This window comes from Lutjanus erythropterus, chromosome 11, assembly GCF_056507025.1.
Source record: "Lutjanus erythropterus isolate fLutEry1 chromosome 11, fLutEry1.hap2, whole genome shotgun sequence".
NCBI classification, from domain to species: domain Eukaryota; kingdom Metazoa; phylum Chordata; class Actinopteri; order Lutjaniformes; family Lutjanidae; genus Lutjanus; species Lutjanus erythropterus.
The window spans coordinates 38,731,778-38,756,674 of record NC_139327.1 but is presented as its reverse complement, the minus strand read 5'-3'; the positions used below and the strand labels follow the sequence as shown (position 1 = coordinate 38,756,674).

Here is a 24,897-nt window from a genome sequence, read left to right as displayed (position 1 = left end):
TTCATATTTTAATAGTATTATTAGCATTATTAGCATTATTATCGTTAGCTTTGTTATTGTACAAGTGAAAGCAGCAGTATTTCCTCGTTTCTTTTCCCCTGTGATGAAGTTAAATGACTAATGAGGAGGAACTGACTCTTGTGGTGTCTTGATAATACGCTGCGCGCGCACACACACACACACACACACACACACACACACACACACAGTATATAAGCCTGATGTCTGCTGTGTTGTATGTCAGTTGGACTTCTTCAGTTCGGCGTATCTCATCATGGAGCAGAAGTACGTCAGGCATGTGGAGCTGCTAGGCTTCGAGAAACGCCTCTTCCCCAGTCAGCACTATGTAAGGCTCAAAACATCTCCTCTACAAACCTGAATTCTGCTAAAGAGGCTTCAAATCCTCAAAAAATTATAGATTTAAAGAAAGTATTTTTGAAATAACCAAACCAAGTCTTGAGAAAAACGATAGATCCTATTGTGTTTGAGCAGAACATGATATTTGGTTCTGTGTTTATGCAGGTGTACAGGCTGATGGTGAAATGGAGCGACCTCACCGAGAAGCTGATCTACAGGACGTATCCTGAGATCCACACCTTCCATGTAAGTTCCTCTGTCCTGCAAAACAAAAGCTCTGCTCTGACCCGACTCACGATTAAACTTCTTACGCTGAAATAAAGCAAAAGGTCAAAAGTGAAACAAAAGCGGATGCAGCTGCTGAATCTGTGCTCAGAAATGTTTTGTGTTCCTGTGACAGAAATCGCTGAAGGAGATGTTTCCCATCGAGGCTGGTCAGATACAGAAGAAAGACAGGATCATCCCGTCTTTACCAGGTAGAAAATAAGAAGAACTGTCTCGATATTTAAGCTGTTTGTATGTTAGAGTACAGATTGTGTCAGTTCTGTCATCACTTGGATTTCCTGCCATCAGTGCTGCTCAACTCTCATTTCTGCATTTTTTTTATAGGATGCCATTCTGCTTAGTTAGTCAGTTAGCTTTGACAAGTTTCATAATCAGAGACTGGTATTGAAAGATAACCCAAAATAAGTATGAAGTAGATGAGACATTTTAGAGAGAAAAGAAAACCTAATCCTAATCCTTTAAGTTAAAGCACCTCTGCATGCTGTAATGTACTTTCAGGAAGCACCTGTGGGGGAATTCACTTCTCTTTTTTTAAATGAGCAAACTGCGATAACGCCGCAACCACAATGTCAAAATATGCAAATACTTTGGCAGCTGTGAGCAGCGGTGAGAGCTGAATTTCCCAAAAACAAAAAAAAAAAAAAAAGACAAGAAAAGAAGAACAAGGAATCAGTTCAAACCAAAAATACAAATAAACAGACAACAGATAAAAGTCTGTCTCTGGAACTAGAATGATGAATGAACAGATCAAACAGAGAAGAGCTGGGAAATAGATCAATATATCGATAGTGAGGTATGAGACTTTGATTTTGGATTTCTTTATGCTGTGATATGACCAAAGCATTTTTCAGGTTTTAAAGGCTGCACTAAAGTAAAGTGATGCAATTCTCTGAACTCATCAGACTGTTCTCGTCGCTCTATTGTTTGGCTTTACACACTTGATAATTATATCCACATTACTAATCATTACTGATCAGAAATCTTATTGTATTAATATTCTGTGAAAACACCAATAGCCGTTCCTACAATATCAATATCGAGGTATTTAGTCAAAAATAGGGATGTTCCTGCCGACTAATTTCCCTGTTGATTAAACGCAAAATTTAATTTAGACTCGTCGACTAGTCTAACACTCAGAAAGCAGTCCTGGCACTTTAAATGCCACTGAAATGTCCTATTTTATATACAGTTGGGTAGTTTAATCTACAGCAATGCATCATATTCTATAAGATCATCACCATTTGAGTATTTCCAGTATTTAAGTTTAAAGAAAATGAGTGTATCAAAATATATATATCATATATTATGGCATGGCCTTAAAATACTGAGATATCATTTCTAAACTGTATTACTCAGCCCAGGAACATGCTGATTATTTATCCTTTCTGGGAGGCAACACAGTAAAGACGGAGCAGTGGTTGGTTCATGTCACGCTCAGCTTAGCTGTGTTAAGGTGCTAATGTTAGCTAACGTGGCTGCGGTTAGCATCAACAACTACTGGATGTCATCATTGTGACATTTAGCGTGTTAGTTTGTTATGAGGCGAACTCTTTGTCTGTTAATATCTGGTAACTTTAAAGCTCACTAATAAACATGTTTGCACCAAATTAGCACCATTGTAGTTTTAAAAAAAATCAATTAGAGGGGGGGGGGGGGGTGATAGTCATAAAAACTATGTATTTTGTCTCTGATAGTTCAAAATCAGAGACAAAATACACACGTCAGGAGAAATTAAATCAGCTACTGTGAAATCTAGTCTCCATCAGAGGAAATGCAGCCTGATGGGACTTCTGTCCTCTTCACCTTCACTTCTTTCCAGGTGTCATGAGAGAAACGCTCACACTGAGCAGGTCTGTGTTTCTACCCAATTATTCTCTGTTCCTGTTCAGATTTTCCGGGCCAGTTTTCATGAAAACAGAACTACTCACATTCCCCTTGTGAAACTTTAATTACAAAAGAAAACCTGTTGCAAGGTAGAGAAAGAGAAGCAAGGGCGAAACCTCAACCGTGATGCAAGAGAATCCACTACAGAGGTCTCAAAACTTACACCTCTTCGAAGCCGATTTAAGTCAGATGGAAATCTCAAAGCACACAGCAGAGGAACCACCTCGCTGAAATTAACCCTGACAATCAATACGTGCAAAACAAAATGTACAAATTTGTGGATGCATTTGATTGTGTACTAGATACTTTCTTGCATACATACATTTTTATTAAAGAATGTAACTACTGAATATAATATATAATATTACATTTAATATTATATTGCCATCTCAAAATACCTTTCATTCAGAGGAAGCTCATGAAAAACAGGATTCAATTCTCAGACCTTCATTCATATTTACCAAAGGATTTTCATTTACATTACTGTAAATAAATAAATGTAATCTGGTCAGAGATAGTCCAGAGATCACAGTATTTGGGGAATGTTACTGATTTTACAACTTTGCCAGAGTCAGAAACTGACAAATGTCTCTGGACAGCCCTTTTTTTGTATTTGGTGTCGTCTGAAATGATGTAAAACAGCAATAATAGCAATTGTTGAGTATCTCTGGGATCTAATAACATAATCATGTACCTACTGACATTCAGAAAAAGAGTAAAACTAAACAAGTAAAATAAGGGGGGCGTCTTTTTCCAAGCTTTGTCCGATGGTAGGCTCACATTTACCTTGTGAGTCCACCTTTCCAGGCTTCAAGTTATCTATTTGTGTCCTGCAGCCAATCAGCGTCCTAGGACGGACTATCGGCATTGTTCTAGGGGTGATGACAGCGAGAAGCGTCCATGGAAACAATCAATGGCGGCTCCTAAAGAGGTCAGCGTAGAAACAGTGATATCATCAGTTACATCAGAACCCAAGAGCAAAGAACGACACTGAAGGCGAAGACATTTTCGCTCCTCTCCTGATGACCGTCTTCGGCACGAGTTTGATCTGACTGACTGAAGTTAGCCCGTGTTAGACGTGATAGACAGATGCTTTTTTTTTTCGTGTCTGCCCTTTTCCAAACAGTTTCTAAGGACGACTTCTCAGATGGTTCTATGTAACAAACCATCTATTTATTCTGTTTTTATTTTGATCATGGGTTGAGATATGTGGATATAATTCAGATTTTTTTGCTGCAAAAACTTTATATTATATTGAGAAACATATTTTTGTTTTCCCCCATGACATGTCCCGGTCTCTGTGGGTTTAAGTTTCCTCTTTTATGCGTCTTTTATCTACTTGTCTCACTTTTGTTTGCTTCATTTTGTAGTCAGATGTTAATGAATATTCTGATTGAACTTGTATAAGGGAGAACTTATACACCATAACACTGTATGTCTTTTATCATGATATTTTAGTTTTCCTAACAAATAAAAAAGACAGACTCTTCCTGCCCCACTGGGAAACCTGTCTGTAAGTTATTAAAGGTGTTCTCTTTACCTATGACATCAGTGCTCTGCTGTCTGGCTGATGTGGTTTGTTTATGTCCTCAGCGCCGCGGTGGCTGGACAGCGAGAAGTCGACAGAAAACAGGAAGAGCACCTTGGCTGAGTACTGCCACTCGCTCATCAGCCTGCCGCCTCACATCTCCCGCTGCAAACACCTCACCACCTTCTTCAAGGTTCGACCAGAAGACGAAAACCCACCTGCCCCGAACACGTCAGTACATCACACACACACACACACACACACACACACACACACACACACACCTGATGTATAATATATAATAGTAGAACAAATGTAAAATGATCATTTCCTCTTCAGACTGAAAAGAAACGAGACGTTTGTGGAGTCCAGGGAGTTGGCCAGAGGCAACGCTTCTGGTAAGAGTCATTTTAAACGTCTTAAGAAAATTGACTACATCCTTAAAATTAAAGTTTTGATTGTTCACAACCTTTTGAAAATGAATACTGGAAAGAATAACAGCTCCATGGCTTCTGAATATATTTTCTTTGCATATTCCTTATTTGTTTGCAGGATCATTTTAATACACAGGTTCATCTATAAATGTATTTAATATGTTGTAAGACTTCTGCTACAAGCTACTGGATTAATTTTGAATTTGTCCCAATTAGTTTTCAGTAAATATTTCAGCTGTTTTCAGGACACCGAAGTGACATTACTGCGTTTTACCTCTCAGAGATTTCTGGCCCCATCATTCTGGACACCTACAGAGTGATCGCTGACTTCACCAAGACGTCCAAACATGAGATCAATCTGCACACCGGAGACCTGGTGGAAATTGTGGAGAAAAGTCAGAACGGTGAGAAGAGTTTAAACATTTAAACTCCACCGGTGCAGCCAGTCATCATGACCTAAAAAAAATGTTTTACTCTGAGTGATGGGATCGAACATGAACGCAGTTTGATCAGTTTTAGCTTCAGAAATGTCTGTGTTTTGTGTGTGTTTTTGTCTGTGCTCTTGCAGTTGCGCTCCTAAAGATGTCAGATACTTCTGTGATCCAAGTCTAACTCTTCAGAAATCATTTATATATATATTTTTTTTTTTTTTCCTGGACTGTAACTTGGGTTGATGCTTATTTAATCAAATCAAAATCAATTCAATCCATTTCAAAATCTCTCATTAGCTTCAAGTGTGGAGTTACTGCACATTTTCTCTTCTAAAATAACCAGGACTGTGACTGTGATGCTTGGATCGCTGTAACGATATGCAAAGAGGGTGTTACAGCCAAGAGTAATAGTTGATTTTATTCATAAGGAACAGTTATTGATAGGTTGATTGACAGCGAGATAGACTATCCGTTCGTGTACAAGCTTCACGTGAACACCGAGCAGGACGCTGGAGTTTTGCTGAAACTGACTTTTCCAAACATCTATCAGATCCTTCAGTTTTACTCGAACACTCTGGTTCTTTCATTAACATTTAGAAACAATGGTTAAATGCTGCAAAGGACCACACCTACAGTATTTTCTGGGGTTTTGATGCTTGCAGCAGGTTGTTGAATTGATCCCTGCTCCTGTTTAAAATGCCATTTTAATCGATGTATCCTGCTGTAGCTGTCACTAAGCGCCATCTGAGTAAAGAAAAATATAATATTACTAAATCCTGAATAAATGAGACCAGGTTTTGAGCTGCTGTGGTCGTGCTGTTGTGTTCAGGTTGGTGGTTCTGTCAGTGTGATTCTAAAAGAGGCTGGGCTCCTGCGTCCTACTTGGAGCCTCTGGACGGACCGGAGGAGGCCGAGGACCCAGACCCAGACTACGAAGGCAAGTCATTTACCGTGTTGCTGTTGTTTTTAAATAAAAAGCATTTTCTTCCCTCTGACAGGTATTGGCCAATACCTTTAAATGTATCAACTAGGGATGTCCTGATTCTCCAAATCCATGATTTGATTTCACTTTTGATAACAGGGTCACGATTAGATTCGATTTTTTGTTTTAAACTTTTTTTTCTGTGACACTGTTGGACTATCTAGTCTTTAATTTGCAGAGATCAACACATCGATGGTTTTATACCACGACAACTGTCATTTACATTTTCAAATTCTTCTTACAAAACATATATGTGTTATTAAGCATGATATAACGATGGTAAACTATGCTGTGCCATCTTTTTGTTTGTTTGTTTGTTTGTTTGTTTGTTTGTTTGTTTTGGAAACAGAGGGCAGGGGTGGACAGGAAAAAAATACTGGGAAAACACCAATTCTGCTTTTGATTCTGATTACTGACATTGAAAGTTCATTTGAATCGATTTGCAATTAATATTAAAATTGTGACACAAGTATTGACTGAAATAACTCCGTACAAGGCTGTTGAAACTTCCCCAGTCATGCAAAACCTGCGTTCGATCCTTTTTGTACACACATTTTTTGGTTTTTGGTTTTACTCACAGCATGCATTCTTTGATTTAATGTAACGTGTGATTGGCTCACTACCACAGAAGCCACCACCCACAGTCTGCGGCGTGGTGTCCAGCAAAACGTATTTGATGGAGCTATCAAAATGGTATAAAATGAGTCCGTTGCGTCACTTTAAGAGAACTGATATCTTCAGTTTTAAACGATACCCAGCCCGACCTGTGCGTCTTTGTGACAGCGTTGTTTGTCCCTGCAGGAGAGCTGCACGTCACCATCACAGCCTACAAGGCGGAGGAGGACGACGAGATCTCTCTGGAGCTCGGTGAAACCGTCGAGGTCATCCACAAACTGCTGGACGGCTGGTGGGTCGTCAGGTACGATCTGCACACAAACAAACATCCGTTAAAACAGGCACAGCTGAAAACTTTAAACAAATAAAATCCTACTGTCCTGCTTAACCTGGATACGTAAGACTGAGTTATAAATGCTGTTTTGTTTTTGTCTTTTTTACAGGAAAGGAGAGAACACTGGTCATTTCCCCTCCATGTTCCTGCACAAGGCCGGCAAGAAAGAGAAATATGAAGCAGAGAGGATGAATGTTCAGGGAAAGAAACCACCACCTCGCAGGTTTGTCAGAGACACACAGAACAAACGTAGAAACAAGTCATTCAACCTTTTTTATCCACCAGCCAAATGTGAAAATTTTACCAGCCGCTCAGTATATTACCATTGTTTTTTGGGGGGTTGGGGAAATTAGATTTGTGCTTTAAAAATAACTTAAAAGTAAATAGATCACACATATTAGTCAAGTTAAACTGTTTAAAATTTTTTTTCTAATTTAACATGCAGCGTATTTGTTAAAATCTTGTTTGAAATGAGGCTCACAGATGTGCAGGTCTGCACGTACTTCCTCTGTGGACACTCTGGCTTGAGCCATTTCAGACAAATAGGGAAGTGCATTACGCCACGGTTTGTGATTTCATTAATTCATTTGTGTCTGGGTACTTCTCTTTAAAAAAAACCCCAATCATTTTAATACAAACGCATTCATATAAAATGTTATTTATTGTTTGACCATGTAGAGCCTTATATGTAATATTTTATTACACAGACAAGAACAAAGCGCACTCTGGGTGTTACAATCTTTTTTTCAGGACTCTCTTTTTGACTTTTCTGCCCTGAACCACCCCTGATCCTCTGACCCCGCACCTTAAAAACATCCTGTGCAAAGGGCACAATGGAAGGGATGTGAGAGAAGATGTATGGCAAAAAAGCACATACATAAAATATCTCATATTGTGGTGCAGTAATGACAACACTATACGTGTATATCGAGGTCATTGTAATCACTTGCTCTCAACATCGTAGGCTACAAACAGATGAGGTAAAGGACAGAAAAATATATGTTAATATGTACCGAAGAGTAAAAAAGATCCAAAAAGGAAAACTCTTTCTACAAGACTTAGTACATATATTCGTCTTGAATCGAGGTATCTCTCACATTAAAAACTCCATCGCACTTTGCCTGATGACGTCTGGTCATTAAGTGGTAATTAATGGTATCAAAGCTTTGCTGCCCATTGAGGCTTTTTAAAGATCTGAGTGAAACAAAAGCTCCTGACTATTAAAAACCCTGGTTCCAAAAACAGTCCGTTTTGCTGTTTAGACCATTTCTCAGACTGTGTAGGTGAGAGATCACGTTATGACTGACATCTCCTCCAGGAGTACCGGTGTGAGGAGGGTAAACATATTTTAAAAAAAAAAGACTTCCAAAAAAAGATCAGTTTAACTGCCCACTATATTTTGAACAGTTTCACTGCTTTACTTTGCCGCCTGACAGCGTTTTTCAACAGGGAACTGAACGTCTACACTCTCTTCAAAGCCACCAGACTCCTTTGATAAAATCAGCAAGTTTACCTCACAGAACACAGCAGCTGCTGATCTTCTGCTGCCTCCGTCAGGTTGTGTGTGTTGTTTTACCCCGAGTTTTACCCCCGTTCAGATGTGAATCAATGCTGGACGAACGGAACTGCTCTGCAATTATATTAGTCGGACTAAACTAGAATTCATAAGGGGAATTATTATGCTCCTAAATTAATAGTGTGTGTGTGTGTGTGTGTGTGTGTGTGTGCGCGCACACTGTTAATAGTCTGTAAATGACGAGTGCTGCTTTGTGAAACAAGTGCAAAAACTTGTATAAAAGCTGTCGTGGTTTATCATGAAACCAGTAATCATTTCATCCTTATTTAGAAACTTAAAGTGAGGTCAGTTGTCATTACTTGTACACGTTTAGATTCAGTGTGTTAGCATTTCAATGATAGCATGTTAGCCTGTTAACGCGCCATGCTAGCATTAATGCAAATACATACGTTCAAGTTCAAAGTTTATTTGTAATTTCAACCATTAAAAAAAACCACAAACTGACAGAATTAGACAGTCTAATGTCTAATGAAATTTTTAAACTCATGAGTTGGAGGAAGTTCTGGGATTCGGGAGCATTTAAACTATTTTGAAATAAACACCCACCACCTCCACTTACGAGTACAACTCTGTGTGTCCTTTTCCGGCCTCAGGTCGACCATCCGAAACGCCAAGAGCATCCACAACCGGTCTCGCCAGCGGCTCAGCCAAGACACCTACCGCCGGAACAGCCGCCGGTACCTCCAGCAGAAGGGCAGCCGCCTCGCTGAGCCGCAGAGGAACTCCAAGAACGCTGCGAAGTCGCCACTGAGGGAGAGGAAGAACCAGGGTAACGAAACAGTCATCATAACTGAATCTAACGTGACAAGTTCTAATTCATATTTGTTTTTTACTCAAGTTTGATCAAAGTTATCTTAGTGTAGCACGTGGAAGGCAAATATTTGCACTTGGCCATAAACCCACTCAGGACACACATGATTTTTGTTATGTGTTACCAACAGACAACATTCCCGAGCAGTCCGGCTCCAGTTCGGAGAACGAGACGAAGAAGGAGGCCCCGGTCGTCCCTCCCCGTCCCAGTCCGGAGCTCATCCTGGAGCGCTGCAGCGACAACACCCGCAAGAAAGTCAGCATCCACAAGTCCCGCTCCAGCTCCACGAGCTAGCGTGAAGATTCACTGTACGTCTTATAAAGTTGGAATGAAACAGCCTGTTGAGAGTTTTTTTTTATACCTTAATTTTCTGTGGACAGATCAAGTAGTTCAAATGTAAAATAATGGGACATCAGGTAGACAGAGAAAGGAAGGTTGTCATGAAATCTAATGCAAGTACAAGAACAAGGAAAAGTGCAAAAGAGGCAAAAGTGCAAAAAACAACAAATTTAAAGAACCTAAAGATCCACACCAAGAAGTAGTCCACCACAGAACCCCCATACAGGGTTCCTATACGTTTTCCATCTCGGTCGATTGTTCAGACCATAACTGACGTCTGACTTTCTTTGAATCCTGAGCTAACTGTGCTTTATTATTGGGATTTTCAAGCGAGTCCATGCAAAACTTGCGTTTACCCAATGTGGCTGTTGCATCTTACGCAGGAAATTGAACAATGTTCCACAAACATTTCTGCACAAACAGGAAGTTAGCTAACTGCTGCTACCTATACTTGCATTATTTACTATTAATATATTGCACAACTAATATTACATTGCCCCCCCCCCCCCCCCCACCCACACCCCCATGTCTTTCACAAATAAAAACCAAAGAAAGTTCTATAATTTCATTTTCACAGCGTCTGAGCAGCCCCGTTTATTCACTGTCCATGAAAACGATGAGGAATGCAGCCACAGAGGTTTGGTTTCCTCATGCAGAGAAGATTTATATTTACTTTTGTGATGATGTCGTCAGTTCAAAAAGTGGGCAGCTGGTGGGTCTGCGGAGGAAAATCTGTCTGTAAAACCCTAAATTTGGTGGCCTCTGAAACATTCTGTCACTCTTCCATTGATAAGATCAATCTTGATTATTGTTTGCCTACCTGACTAAAATCACATAGTGAATTATAAAAAAAAAGGCATCTGACGTTTCCGTAATTAGCAAATGGCAAAAAATACAAATACACCAGTTCCTGTTTCGAAACTTTTTTTTTTTTTTTTTAACAGACTAAACAAACCAGATATAACGTTTAAATTTTTAATGTTTTAGACAGGAAGGTCATTTTTTCCCTTTGGACAGAGCCAGCCCAGCTGTATCCCCCTGTTTCAAGTGTTGTGCTAAGCTAAGCTAACTGGCTGATGCCTTACAGCTGCTCGGGACATCGACACACAGCTAACATTGAGACGGTACGACAAAAACGGCAAAACTTAGCTCAGATTGTGTTCAGCTCCATTTCTCTGTGAGCTGCTTGTGTTCACATTCACATCGCAACAAAAAAGAAGCTACGTAGAAGATAAAAGTTGAATTTATTTGGTTGCAGCTTTATACTTTTTTATTTGAAGAATTATATTTCTGTTTGTAACTTATGTGTGGAAGCATTTAGATCTACTTCCAATAGAATCTGTAGAGCTTTGTTTTTATTTATTTTCCTTTGTATACAATAATGAAAAAATAAAATGTTAAGCTTTTATTTTTGCAGTGTTCATGATTGTTTTCTCAAATTTTGCAAAATGTTACATTATCAGGTTTATATTAATGATCTTTGTTTTTAATATATTATTGGTACTTTAACTCATTAAAATATACTTTAAACTGAGTCTTTTGAATTAAATATTGCACATATTGCTCTGACTTTGCTAACTGTGACAGACTGTTTTAGTTCAGAGCTTCATAAACAAAGTTCTGTGAAAGCAAAGTTGGCGAAGGTTTCCAGACAAACAGGACAAAAGTAGGTTACAGGGAATGTAGGTCTGTCTTTAAAAAGCCTCAAAGTCAAAAACCTGGAGCACATTTTAGAAATGAGGCTGAGGATGTCGAGGACAGGGAGTTGATTTTAACATCAGAGGTTCCACTTTTCACTCTCATTCGGCTGTTCATACAATATCTGACATATGAAGACACTTGTAGTTAATTAAACTATTAATATGAAAACTGTGACTGCATGTTAATGTAAAACAACAAATACTCTAAATGTGAAACGTACAATAAGAGTTATTTATAACATAAGATCACTCAGTCTGTCAGGCAAAGCACAAAAGAATCAGTTAAATATCATAGAAAGAAAGCAGAAAGTATTCAGATCCTTTATTGAAGCAAAAGTACAAATATCACTGTGAAAATTACCTCAAAAAGGAAAAAAAAACCATTTTAAACTTATTGTAAAACTACTTTATTTAGCCTATTGAATGCATCATATTCTATAAGATCATCATTCGTTTGTAGCATTGTGGCTGAGAGAACAGCTGTTTTCAGCTTTGTGACGCCGCATTTCACACCTTATGCAAGAGGTATTTTAAAGAGTTTATTTAGTTTAAGACGGAGGAGAATTTTCTTAAGCCATAAAGGAATGCTTCATCAGTTAAACACACATATTTAAGATCAACACGTCTGGAGATACACGGTTTCCAGCAGATGGGAAGTGGAGTGAAAAGTACAACATTTGCCACAGAGATGAAGTGAAGAAGAAGTATAAACTTGAGTAAATGTATTTTGTTCAACTCAACTGCTGGATTAGATGATTTTCACAATCCCATAAGCAGAAATCACCCACGCAGAAGCAAATACTGTAAATACAGAACTACATAAAGTATAAACATTAAATGTATATTATTATTTATTATTGCAATAATGAAATTACACCTGACAGTTATCAGATATCTGATATGAGAGATTACGTGAGAGCATTTAATTCTAATTGTTTGACAAAATGCTCCATAAAAGCCAAGGTCTGTTTCTTTTTGATGTACTTCATGAGAAAATAAAAATGAACATTTGAAGAGTCAGAACTATTCTTTGTTTTTGTTGCAATAATGATGTCATATTAGATTTGGTTATGTCAGAATTATGAAATATTAAATCATCCCTCTTTGCTCACTACATATTAGCCTTTGTTATCTTCCTGTGTACATAAACTACAGTTCATAAAAACTTATTTTTAAGATACAAAAATGTTAAATATTAAATTATCAGTTATCTCATTAGCATTGGCCATGACAAGCAACATACATACAAAACTAAATGCTGAAATAATTTGAAGACTAATTCGTTTAGCTATGTCCCTCTTAATTACAGACATTTGCTTACTTTAATTATGCATTTAATTATTCATGTCTGTATTTATTCAAGCATTTGTCTCTATATATTTATTCCTTAATTCTAATTAATTGTATCAATTTTCATGGTGTTTTGAGTAGTGTTTATATGAATAGGCTTCTTGTAACTAATATCAATGATCCTTTGTGTTGTCTGCACATACCCACTAATTATTTTGACAGGAAAAGATCCGAAACGACCAAAACATTTGACCCCGACGTGATTTGAACACGCAACCTTCTGATCTGGAGTCAGACGCGCTACCGTTGCGCCACGAGGTCCTGCCTACAATCGGTAAAATCGTTGGATAATAAACATGGACGAATTTTCAGATAATGGTATCACAATGTTAAAGTCTGGAAAATAAAACAATACAGAAGCTAGCTTGCAAGCTAAGCCCTAGCTAACGTTTGTGAGGTTTGGCTAATATTAGTTTAGCCAGCCAGCGTTCACATGAACAAACTGGATAACGGAAGAAAGTCATTTCTTAACTGTTTAACTGATAAAGTAAATTGCTTTGTGGTAAAGTTTGACATAAAGTATTCATGTGATCAATTTCACATAACAAATAGCAAACGTTTCTTCACTCTCTTTCAGAATAAATTATATGATGACGTCGTTCTGAATAACCTTCCCTGGTGGTCTAGTGGTTAGGATTCGGCGCTCTCACCGCCGCGGCCCGGGTTCGATTCCCGGTCAGGGAACTTGTATTTTTTAGTTTGGATGACAAATCAGAAATAGATTTAATGCCAAGTAGGTTAACAGAAGAGGTGTTTCCATTTGTGCATTACAATAAAGTAGAAGACACAAAGTAGAAAGATAAAGAGCAGCTACTTCATGTCGAGAAGCAGACCTAGATGATAATATGGGAAAAAATATGAGAATATATGCAAAATATTATTTACAGGCATGTATACATGAATACATAACTAAATGCAGACGATAAGAAAAATATATAAATACATGCGGAAAGAACAAACAACTCAACAATTAAAGGCAGAAACTAATACAACTATTTCTTCATTAATATTTGTATTTATTTATGTTTATTACATATATTTGTTTGATTAGTCTACTTTCCTTTAAAAAAATCTCTTAAAATGATAATTTTGTTATGTATCAATATTATTATTTATTTTGGGTCCTACATCTTTTAATTGTTTCTTGTACTGCCATAACATGTAAACTTGCGTTGCTGGGATCAATAAAGTCTTATTTACGCGTCTATTTGGCTGTAATATACTGTAGAACATAATATATATTCAGTAGGTTACAGGATCTAATCAAACAGAATAAAAGTGAGGTAACAAAGAAAACGCACATGGTTTACCTGCAGAAAGACATTACATCATAATTATTTGATTATGAAGAATACTGCAGTAATACTCCTGTAGTATGATGACAGATGTTGTAATAGTGGTAAAGACATTCACAAATCAAAGATCAATACAGGACAGAGGACACAATGGTGTTTGAGTAGAGATGCCCTCTGGTCTGTGTATCTTCATCTTCCCTCCTTCTCTGCAGAGAGATTGCGTGTCTTGCCTGCTGCAGAGAGATCCGTAAAGTCAAACAGGTTTCAGGAGAGAGAACCGGATATCATGTTATTATCCCTTCCCTTCAAAATAAAGCACAATAACAGTGAAAGGGTGAAGTCAGGTAATGTGGGACACTTTTTGGTAGACTACCACAAAAACCACTTAAAATTCAGATACTACTTTAGCTGTTATTTTTATAGCTTGTTATGGCTCTGTGTTATAATTCTATGAAGGAAAGTAGTTGGCAAGTAAAATATATTAGAAACTTTGGCCCTTCAAACACACCAAGAACCCCTACCTCATCTTTTCTGCCATGGTTTTCCTAGTCTCATAGTGTATTTCAATCAATATTTCAATAATTAATGCATCGGTAATCATAATACAATAATATCACATACATTGCTCGGCTATTCGATATAATATAACAATATAATATTTAATATACTTGTTTTGGCATGGAAATCTACTCAGATAAGGGAGCAAGATGCTGCATAATTTTAAAGGGTCTTAAACCAAAATGTTTGGGGACCAATGGTTTAGGTATTGTGCAACACATATATTTAATATTTTATTCTTATTCTTTATTTTATTCTTGTATAAATATGCATTTACTTTATTATATTCAAATGTTATTATTTTTATGAACAATATTTCACATACAGAAATGTTAATACTTATCTTTCTGTACAACTTTGTCTGTTGCTTGTTTATATTGTTCTTCTAATTTTATTCTGTCTTGTTTATATCTTGTTCATATCCTGTATATACGTTGTTTATGTCTTGTTTACGTATTTACTTATATATACACATCTTGCTGTTTACTGTTTACTCAATATCACGTTTTGTGTTTTTTTTTAAATTGCTGCTTCTGTATTCACATTTCCTTTTGCTGCTGTGAAAATGCAGATTGTTGTGGAATAAAGTAAGGATTATCTTATTTTAACATATCTTTTCACTTGTTTGATTCATGTGATTTTTATTTCAATGTGCAATAATCAGGTGTATTATCATCATTCTATGTTCAGTATGAATATTGCCTTTTTGCAATGGTATAAATTCAACTGCTCAGTCTCCTTATATTTTATATACATTCATATTTTCCCCGTTTGTAACGTTCCTATTTCTATTTTTATATTTCCTGTACTTAAATTGTTCATATTTTTCACATTTCCTCTCGCTAATATTTAAAAAATATATATATATATATATATATATATATATATATATATATATATATATATATATATTATTACTTCCTTATACTTTATACTATCACTTTTGTGTGAACTTCATAAAATTGATTATTATGCTATTGGTAAAAATAATTACATACAGTTATAGAGTAAGTTAAGAAGAAAGACTGCCAACTAGTAACCGCTTGCAGCTCTTATTTTGAAAACCTCGACGGAAGTGCGGTTTCCTCCTTGTCGCGCGCTTGACGGTTGGTGCTGCAGCCTGTGCAGTGGCAGCAGCGGAGCGCAGAGGAGGAGGAGGACCCGCTGCTCCGGTTCGTACCTCTCCAAATGACACCGAACACCGACAGCGGCCTCGGACTGGACGGTGCCTCCGCGACACACGAGACTCGGCGGGAACATGGCGGCGGGAACGACGAGCTGCTCGGTACCGTAGCGACGATAAAATCAGAGGAACGAGGCGGCTGGCGGGCTGTTAACGGAGGAGCATCACTTTACACAGGTCAACGAATCTCAGCGTAACACCTCAGAGAAGCTAAAGATAGATAGAAAGACAGAGAAACAGATCAATCAATCAATCAATATGTCTATATTTATCTATCTATTGATTACAGTCTCCCCATCATGTTGCCGTAATGATCTTGAGGTGACTTCATGGTCTCTGATGATGGCCTGCCTATAAATATATCTATAGTGTATTATTTAGCATATATCTACATTCATTAATTGTTGTTATTTAGTTATTATTAAGCCTGTGTATACTGTGATACAGAATTCAATATTACTGCATAAAATGTAGGAGTATTATGTTAAATGTTGAGCCTATTCTCCTTTTCTCTTTTGTTTTCCTCTCTTATAATTTCGTGTTAATTTCCTCTCTACAGGTCAGCTCAGTAGAGATCTTTATTGTCCCATAAGAGGACATAAAAACAAACACAGTGAGACATTTTGAAGGACTCAAAGGTGGCGATTAGAAGATAATACACGCAATACTTAATAAAAATACAAGACAAATACTGCAGCAGTTAAGAGTACAGATACGATAAAGTGCTGTGAATCAAGAGGCAATTACAGTTTGGGGTGTTTACTGAACATGGGTTAATAAAAACTTGAACCTGTTGCACCAGGTTTTCAGAAAACCGACTCTCTGAGCAGAAAGCAGGATGTTAAAATCCCTCTGGTTTGTCTGCAGCAAAAGAAGAGTTATAGTTTTAGATAACGTACAGTGAGCAGGTCATTATTGTTAAATAAATCCTGACAGGTGGTGATGCTCACGTCATGAATCATGCTAAAGCCGTTTATTTCACAACTGTACATCATCCCTCTCATTGTAAGGTTACACATTTATGTGACATAAAATATTAATTTAAAAACGTTTTCATGGCTTTATTTCACAATAGTGATCTGCTCACTGTACATAACTCTGCTTTTTACGTGGTTATGTACCAAATAAAATCAATAATTTGACACAAAATGTTAATTTTTAAAATGAGTTCAGTGATTTAACAATTATTTTATTCTTAGTCCAGAGTTTATGATCAGAACTGTGTCCACAGCAACGGTCTGTTATACAGAAATAACACACTGTAGAATGCTGTAACTGACCAATCAGAATTTAGTATTTAACAAAGCAGTTTAATAATAGCAAGCTAATGTTTAGAGGCAGTGGACAAAATTTAGAGTTTGTCCATTGAAGGGGAAATCTGTAATATATTTACAGGAATAAATCATAAAATGACTGTGATATTTTATTAGAGAATAAGGAAGCATAAGTTAAAATAGCTGCGGTGTTCCTCTTGTAAATTTCTGTTTCGGGCCAGAATAACTTCTTTTTTTTTTTAATTGCTATTTTCAGAGCAGTGGGCTTTTGTTTTCAGGATAGCGGGCTTAACTTTAAATTGAGAGACAACTGAGAGTTATAACTTACATTGTAGGACTCGTCCTCGCTCGCTTCAACCACAGGTTATATGCTAAACAGGAACCTATTCAATATACAGTCTATGGCTCCAACTCACTGTTTGCCCTGCAGCTCTCATTTTTAAACATGCAATTGTGATATATTTCTCCTTTTAATATTTCTGTGTCTGGGCTGTAAGTCATCAACAAGTCATCAACTTACCTGCTTGCAGTGTTGTTGTATATGTAACTAGTTACATGTAAATAAATTATAAAATACATGTAACATAATACATGTGTTCTTTCAGGTTGCATTGTGTAGATCTGCACTTTATTAAGTGATGTCTTCTAGCTTAGCATGAAAGTAATTTTTTACTTATTCTGACTGAAATTGTAAATGTGATAAAATTAAGTGGAAATCAGTGGGGGAAAAAAAACTATTAAAATTGTGATGACGTGATATTTATTGAGGTCTGAACCAAACAAAAAGATTTTTAGAGCAGGTCATCTCTGCAGCACTGCAGGACCTCATTGTAACGCTGTTTTCTCACACATTTTTCCTTTTTCAGAAAATTTCAATTTCTGGTTCTGTGATATAGATATTGCATTTGGTCATGTTGTGATTTTATTGCAATAAACGATTAATTGTGCAGCCCTAGCAGAACAGCAAAATGAGCATTATATGTCCTCTCTAAGATTTGTTGCACTTAATCCATATAGAAAGTTAGATTTACTTATTGATATGACATCAGATCTTTTTGATAGGTTGATCACAGCAGTTATTAAAGATATGATTTTTCCTTCCCAACACCTGAACATGGCCGATACTGAGTACTGATCAGTGCCAGTGCATTAAATAATATTATTATTAATATTTTTTTAACAGCTTTGAATTACATGATATCGTATTGGTGCATAGACCCAATCCAGCATTTCAGGCTGATTTTGAGACGTCTCTGATATTGATATTGATATTGGAACAAACGTTGTTATACATGTCAGTTCAGCTACTTTATAGTTAATCATGATGGATTATGTTTTGTTTTCATGAGAAGCTTTTATTCTGAAGTTTGCGAGTAGTGCCAAATTTCACTGTAAGCAGCACAAGTAGGTGCCCTGTGTGTGAAGATAGCTGACAGTGTGTGTATATATATCTCCATCCACAGAGGCGATGAGGGGCAACCTGAAGGCAGCAGCCCGTTTCTAAGCAACTACAACAGCAACACAGCGTGCGGTACCACACACCATGGGCTACAAGGTAACATCACCACTGTTCACCGCACTGAACAGCAGCAGCGTCCACTCCTAAATCCTACACACACACACACACACATCGTCTCCCAGTGAAATCTTCAGTCAGTATTTGAAAACTCCAGCGGTTCTTTCTCACCTCACGAATGTGTGTTTTGCCGGTGAAAATCTCCAGATGACTCACGGCTTCAACAGTAGTAACAGTTACTGAAGGTGTCATGATTCATTCACTGGACTGATACACCTTCAGTAGTATGAATTATGCAGATGTAACTATCTGCTACAAGAAATGCTTCAAAACACTGTCAGCTGAGAAGAAATCTAGGGCTTTAAATCAAAACAGAGAGTGCGCCCGGGTGGAGTTGACGGGTGTGTGCGGTGACACCACTGATGTATATTTGTGAGTCTCTGCGAGGGATGCAGCGGACTTAAGGGCGGTGCCGCGTAAAGACAGAGTTCTGCAGAGCTCCTCACAGGAACTATTAATTTCACTCTATTGTTCTTTCTAAACTGAGTAAGATGAAGATTTTTCACCCGCTGAAAAGAAACTACGAAGCACCGCGGAAAACGTTAATGAAAGAATCGAGGGCCGAGTATCTGAGCTGGAGGATGCAGATTCAGTCTCCTCCATGGAGGCCGATGTTATCGCTATGAAAAAAGTAACTGGCGACACTGAGAGACCGATGTGAAGATTTTGAGGCAAGGTTGTGGTGTTGTAAAGTAGGGATGCGGCAATTAACTGGTTTCACTATTAACCACACTTTAAAACATCACGGTTAATTAACTGTAAAGGCTGGAATGACCAGGGAGTCATTCAAAGTTGCGGCTGAAGGGTCTAACACATTAAACGTGATGCAGCTTCTGTGGGATCACCACCCAGCTTTACACACACAAGTAAAGGAAACACATAAGTGAGTTAAATTATGTTAGAGGCAAGTTACCTAGCGAGTCACTGAGTTGGTGGGGAATGAAATATAAATGTGCGAGTTATAATCAATGGTGTGGCGGTGAGAGTTGGGCTTTCAGCGCAACATAAACAAGCAGCAGCAAAACCACATGTAGTCTGTGCAAGTCGTCCTCTCGAGGGCTTCAGTCTGTGACCACATTACACGACCAATGTTATACTGCTGCTTCCTCCTGTCTGTGACGAGGAAACGCTCGGCATCGCAGCTTCATAACACAAGTGTAAAACACAAACATCACATCAGGAGCTTGCAGACTTCCACTACCATGAGATCAAATTTATTGCATTTCAGTTGTTCATAACACTGAATGAGAGATGTTCTTCATTTCTCTCTGTCATTTGTATTAAAGGGCTAGTTAGGAGACTTGGATTACACCAGACGAGCAGCATGGAGGCATTTTCTTTTCATTTAACATTTGAAAACTGGTCACCGTTCACTTCCATTGTTTGGGAGATTCTGCAACACTGTTTTCCTGTGAAACTCCAGCAGTGTTTTGCAGACTTACAAAATAAACCCGACCTTCAACCGGCATGAGGGCGAGTAGATAATGACTGAATTTTCATTTTTGAGTGAACTATCCCTTTAAAACTTCAAACAAAAAACAGCAGTAGACAGGATTTTCTCAGGCCCCATGTAAAATTAGATTAAATATTAAAAATAGTTTATTAAAATAAATATAACACACATTTCTCAGCAAAATGGAAACAGCTACACTGGTTCTTATATAAGGACCTGGTTCTTTGTTCTCGCAGTTTAATAGAACATTGCAGGGTTTGGAATTAACGTTACACTTCCTTAAACATTCATTTAATTTCATTTTTATTTTTCTCTCTCCTGTAATGCACATCTGTAGAAAAAGGAAAAAATGCTACTACACAAATCTGTTTGCAAATCTCTGGGAGCAGAGTGAACTTACTGACTGGTGCCAGCAGTCAGTACTGGTTTCTGTCAACATTATGTGGTATTTTCTATATTTAGCAAAAAGATAAAGGTGTTATTTTCTGATCTATTTATTGTAGGTTGAGCTGTGAGTTCCTGTCCGTTATAGATGTTTCCTCTGTGATACATTAATCTTGTAAAAAGCTTTTCAGAGCTTTTATTTACATTAAAATAAGTACATCATTATTTTACCATCTAAATGTTTGCAGATTGGCCAGTACATGTCTGACCGAATCGATTCCCAGTTGTCGTGGGGATTTTTTTCTTTTTCAGTTTTTGTTCAGGAGTATTTTATAATTTTCCGTCCTACCAAAAGATCGAGATCCTCAGACATGCAGCTGGGTTGTGGTTTCTGTTTCTGAGGCATAAATGTCACACTGCACCTACAGTCACCAACCAGACACTCAGGGTTTCCTTTGTACCATGAGAGTGCCTATGATGAAGCAGCAGCTAAAACAGCCTCTTGAAACCCACCTTGTACATTCAAATAAATAACTTGTACTTGTACTTGTGTCGTTCCCCAAGGCTCAGTGTTTGGCCTATTTTCATTTACACTGAAATGTAGTTATTATTTGAAGATGAACTTTATTATCCAGTTTTTACAGGCATGTGGCAGTAATCAGTAGCATTTTCTGTGGACATTATTTGGTATTTTCTATTTTTAGCAAATAGATATAGATGTTATTTTGTGATGTCAGAATCGTAGGTGGGGCTGTGAGTTCTGTCTGTTACGGATGTCAGTACATCAATCAGGCAATACAGCGTCAATAAAAACTTTTCAAAGCTTACAGATTTCAGTATGCAGACAACTTCACTTTTTTCTTTTTTTTTTTGCAGCCTTTTGTCTTCTGCCTTTTTGGTAAATATTATATTTTACATTTACTACACTTTTAAGTTGAAGTTTTAAAAAGCAGATAATTATTTTGCCAGCTAGACCTAAATGTTTGCAGGTTTGTCTGCACGTCTGACCAGACTGAGTTAATTTAGTTTTCTTTTGTGTGTGTGTGTGTGTGTGTGTGTGTGTGTGGGTGTGTGGGTGTGTGGGTGTTTTGTTTTTTTTTTTATTCAGAAACACCTTATAATTTTTTTCTGTCATAAAGGGAGAACAAGATCTTCAGCCATGCAGCTGGGTTTTGGTCTCTGGTGCATAAATGTCACACTGCACCGACAGCAACCGACCAATCAACCTCTCTGTGGTTTGATTCAGAGCTCTGCTGATGCTGACACATACATAACCATCTCACTCCCTCTCGCTCCGCCAGGCCAGATTAAAACACACACACACTGCAGATAGACAGACACACGCACACACCAGACACACACACACACACATACACGCACACACTGCAGAGACACACACACACACACTCCTACCTTTTAATCTTAGAGTAGTTTATGGCTCCATAAGTCCATGCATAATACACAAACACCTCTGGCTGTGTGTGTGTGTGTGTGTGTGTGTGTGTGTGTGTGTGTGTGTGTGTGTGTGTGTGTGCGTGTGTGAGAGGGCTGGGGATTTAGGGCGACATCTTTAAGCAGATATCGGGTGACGCCACCATCTGTCTGAGGCTCTGCAGCCCGCAGTGATGCAGCCGTTACATTCGTATATTCATTCATTCAGAGGCGTCACGTTCTCCGGCAGCCATGTTGGAGGTACACATCTGTGTGAGCAGCAGCTGTGGTTCTGTAAACTCATATCACACCTCTTAAAGAGGCATTTTTCTCATGCCAGTATATAAAATGACAGCGTGAAAACTTGCACCTTCCCTCAAGTTTGCAGAGGTTTATAATGAGGTTCAGCTCATTGTTAGCTGTCTAGCCACAACTGTCCTGATTACTCGCACCGCTTTGACAGCGAGGTCTTCAGAGAAAAGCCTGTAAAATGAAACTATACACTCTGTGCAGCAACAAACAGCAGACAGACACAGGTGGGACCTGTTTACACCTGGTATTAACATGCGTCCAGGGAGATCCAATCACAAGTGGACAGCTCTGAATACAGGTGCAAATGCACCCAAGACGCACTGAAATCCAATCGCTCGGAAAACCGCACTGTACTTTTACTTGTACTTAAGTATGCATTGCCCCATGTAATCTACTCAGTTACTTTTAACATCATAATTGAATACTGAGTACAATTTGAATTAATATCCAAACCTTTCATCTGAGGTTTTGTGTCCAATAAGGTGATCTGATCACATGAAAACAATGACATATGAGAAACACAACACTGCAGGTTTGAAATAAGCATGCTAATGGTTAATGATTAATCATTAATTGCTTTGAAGAATTTAATGAATTAAAAATGTATTAATCAATTAAAAATGCATTAAAATGTTTTAATTATGCAGTAGTCTGGAAATGGCAGCTATGTTTGGTAGAGCCATTCGCTGAATAAGGAAACTTGAACTTTTTGCAACTGTCAGTTAAGGAAAAAGCACAAAATGTACAACCCTAGATTGGAGAGGTGACTGTAAACACTGAGCAGCAGAAGAGTTTGGAGGAATTCAGACCAAAGAGTTGGAGAAACAGAAATTTCTTTGACTGAATGTCTGCTATTAATGATGTTAAACATCAATGATTAAAAAGTAACTCAGTTCTTGACAAGAATACTTTTTTTTCCAGCATTTGTACTTTTACTTGTAATTGAGTAATATTTCTTGTACTTTAGTACAGATTTTCAGTTCTATTAATAACTGATGAATTGATGCAGCTGTAGTAACCAGTACTCCTTGTATAGGCTACATCTTTGTCGCCCATGGTGACACTTCCCAGACTTCCTTAAAAAATTCTGCAATTTTGTGTTCTTATGTGAGGAGACACTTTTCTAAACTGTGAAATGCTGTCTGCAATAAATTCTTAACTGTTTCGGCCTCCTTGTAAATTCGGCAAATGTTATACAGGAAGTTCTTTCTTTCTCTGTGTAGAACACGTTGGGCATCGTGCAGGAACCGCTCATACAAGCATTGCTTATTAGCAAGCTTATTCTTAAGTGGTGCATACGAGCAATTTAAGAGAACTTGTGGCATTCACCAGTTTTCTCGTGTTTTGAATTTTCTGTCGGATACAAACACAATTTACGAGGTCCAGACCTGTCGTAGAGTCATGTGCAGTCAGTCTAATGTTATCCAAAGTTTTTGACTAATGACTGAATATTTCATCAGTTTGAAGACATTTTGAGTTTGAAAATTAAATCTGACATGCTGTGCACGTACAGGGAGGGGGGGGGCAACTACTAAATGGTTCGAAACAGTTCTGCTGAGTCTGATATAGATAAAAAAAAAAAAATGTGTGCCAAAGTTAATCAAAGAGGCCACAGACAGCTCCATCCTTCAGCTAAAGAGAAGTGGAAGCAGCTGTTTCCCTCAAAAGCCTCTTTATTTTCTCCCTGAGGTCAACCATTGAAATCTTTTCCGTCTTTTCAGTCACAGTTTTATTTCAGCTGGAAATACAGATGGTCCATTCACAGCCTGAACCGGACCGAGAGCTTTCATTTTGATGATCTCACTGGAGAAAGACTCTGAAGTGTTTCCCAAATTCATTTCATAGTTTTGTGAAGTGAATATTGTCGTATTCCTAAAAAGCTAACTTTCCTGTGACACAAAGTTTTGTCGGTTTCAGCCTCTTCATGATGATGCTGTGGAACTTTTCTCCTCTTTTTATTAGTTAAGTCAAAACATTTAAAGCAAAATAAGTTCCCACATAAAGTCATCGACTGATTCATGAAACGAGCACCGGCCCAGTTTGTTCGTACCACTGTGTGTATGTTAGTGAATCAGAATCACTCTGAACTGACAGGCTCGTACCCGCTGCCTGCAATCTGCAGACTGACATGCCCTCTTTTCTCTATATAAAGAAATATGTTTGCATAGGAAATATCACTGAGGAAGCGGTGAAGTTGTTGTAACCACCCCAACCCATTCAGCCTGTACCACGGACACACCGCTGCACTGCCCGAGTCCGAGGAGGAGGACAGAAAAGACACTTTTGCGACTCATAATAAAAACTCCTCAGGCTGCAATAACTGAAGTGGTGCATGTTGTGTTGTTTCCCAGGAGAAACGGACTGTGTCTCAGATGAAAAAGAAATGGTTTGACATTAAAGTTGATGCATTAAAAGGAAAAACAGACCAGAAGAAAAATAAGGAAACAGGTGGAGGAGAGGGAGCAACTGAACCGTCAGCCCAAGATCAGACATCTACCAGTGGGATAAAACAATGAGGGTGAAAGTGATGACATCCAGCAAGGACTTTCACCCAATAATAATAATAATAATGATGATGATGATGATAATAAAAAAATAATGCAGCACAATACACTCATAAAATGCAACAAAAGTGCTTAACATAAAAACTGACAATCAGGACATTTATTGTAAAATACTAACAAACTCAGGTAAGAAAATGATGAATCCCAGATTTGTGTGTAAAACGTTTGTATGCAGGATTTAAGAACAAATCTGTGTACACACAGTTTGTGAATGAGGCCCACTGTGATGAAAATCCCTTTA

The 24,897-nt window shown here is 37.9% G+C and overlaps 2 protein-coding genes and 2 non-coding genes across 5 annotated transcripts in view; 3 read left to right on the top strand and 1 right to left on the bottom strand.

The window, feature by feature from the left end:
* The first annotated feature begins 214 nt into the window (after nt 1-214).
* Nucleotides 215-9,705, top strand: ncf1 (neutrophil cytosolic factor 1). The gene is made up of 11 exons (XM_084730448.1): nt 215-346; nt 523-603; nt 758-833; nt 4,120-4,285; nt 4,394-4,452; nt 4,770-4,892; nt 5,749-5,856; nt 6,703-6,820; nt 6,960-7,073; nt 9,020-9,195; nt 9,368-9,705. Exons 1-11 carry the CDS (start codon nt 275-277, stop codon nt 9,529-9,531), a joined length of 1,257 nt encoding a protein of 418 aa, XP_084586574.1. The 5' UTR covers nt 215-274; the 3' UTR covers nt 9,532-9,705.
* Nucleotides 9,706-12,815: 3,110 nt separating this feature from the next.
* Nucleotides 12,816-12,887, bottom strand: trnaw-cca (transfer RNA tryptophan (anticodon CCA)). Its single transcript has one exon. It is a non-coding gene; the product is annotated as a tRNA-Trp (tRNA).
* A 351-nt stretch (nt 12,888-13,238) lies between these two features.
* On the top strand, nt 13,239-13,310 carry trnae-cuc (transfer RNA glutamic acid (anticodon CUC)). Its single transcript has one exon. It is a non-coding gene; the product is annotated as a tRNA-Glu (tRNA).
* A 2,270-nt stretch (nt 13,311-15,580) lies between these two features.
* st6gal1 (ST6 beta-galactosamide alpha-2,6-sialyltranferase 1) overlaps nt 15,581-24,897 on the top strand; it is a 29,736-nt gene continuing 20,419 nt past the window's right edge. Inside the window, exons 1-2 of one of the 2 annotated variants that reach the window (XM_084730064.1) lie at nt 15,581-15,839; nt 18,400-18,491. In XM_084730064.1, the coding sequence (XP_084586190.1) occupies nt 18,480-18,491 (12 nt within the window). In that variant the 5' untranslated portion in view covers nt 15,581-15,839; nt 18,400-18,479. The remainder of the gene's footprint in view (nt 15,840-18,399; nt 18,492-24,897) is intronic. The other variant, XM_084730065.1, reaches the window with a different exon arrangement.

Excerpts from the sequence above, each read along its gene's own strand:
- ncf1 (XM_084730448.1), top strand. The coding sequence starts at position 275 with ATGGAGCAGAAGTACGTCAGGCATGTGGAGCTGCTAGGCTTCGAGAAA. Across the intron at positions 4,453-4,769 it reads GGCCAGAGGCAACGCTTCTG|AGATTTCTGGCCCCATCATT; the intron begins GTAAGAGTCATT and ends TTTACCTCTCAG. Across the intron at positions 6,821-6,959 it reads GACGGCTGGTGGGTCGTCAG|GAAAGGAGAGAACACTGGTC; the intron begins GTACGATCTGCA and ends TCTTTTTTACAG.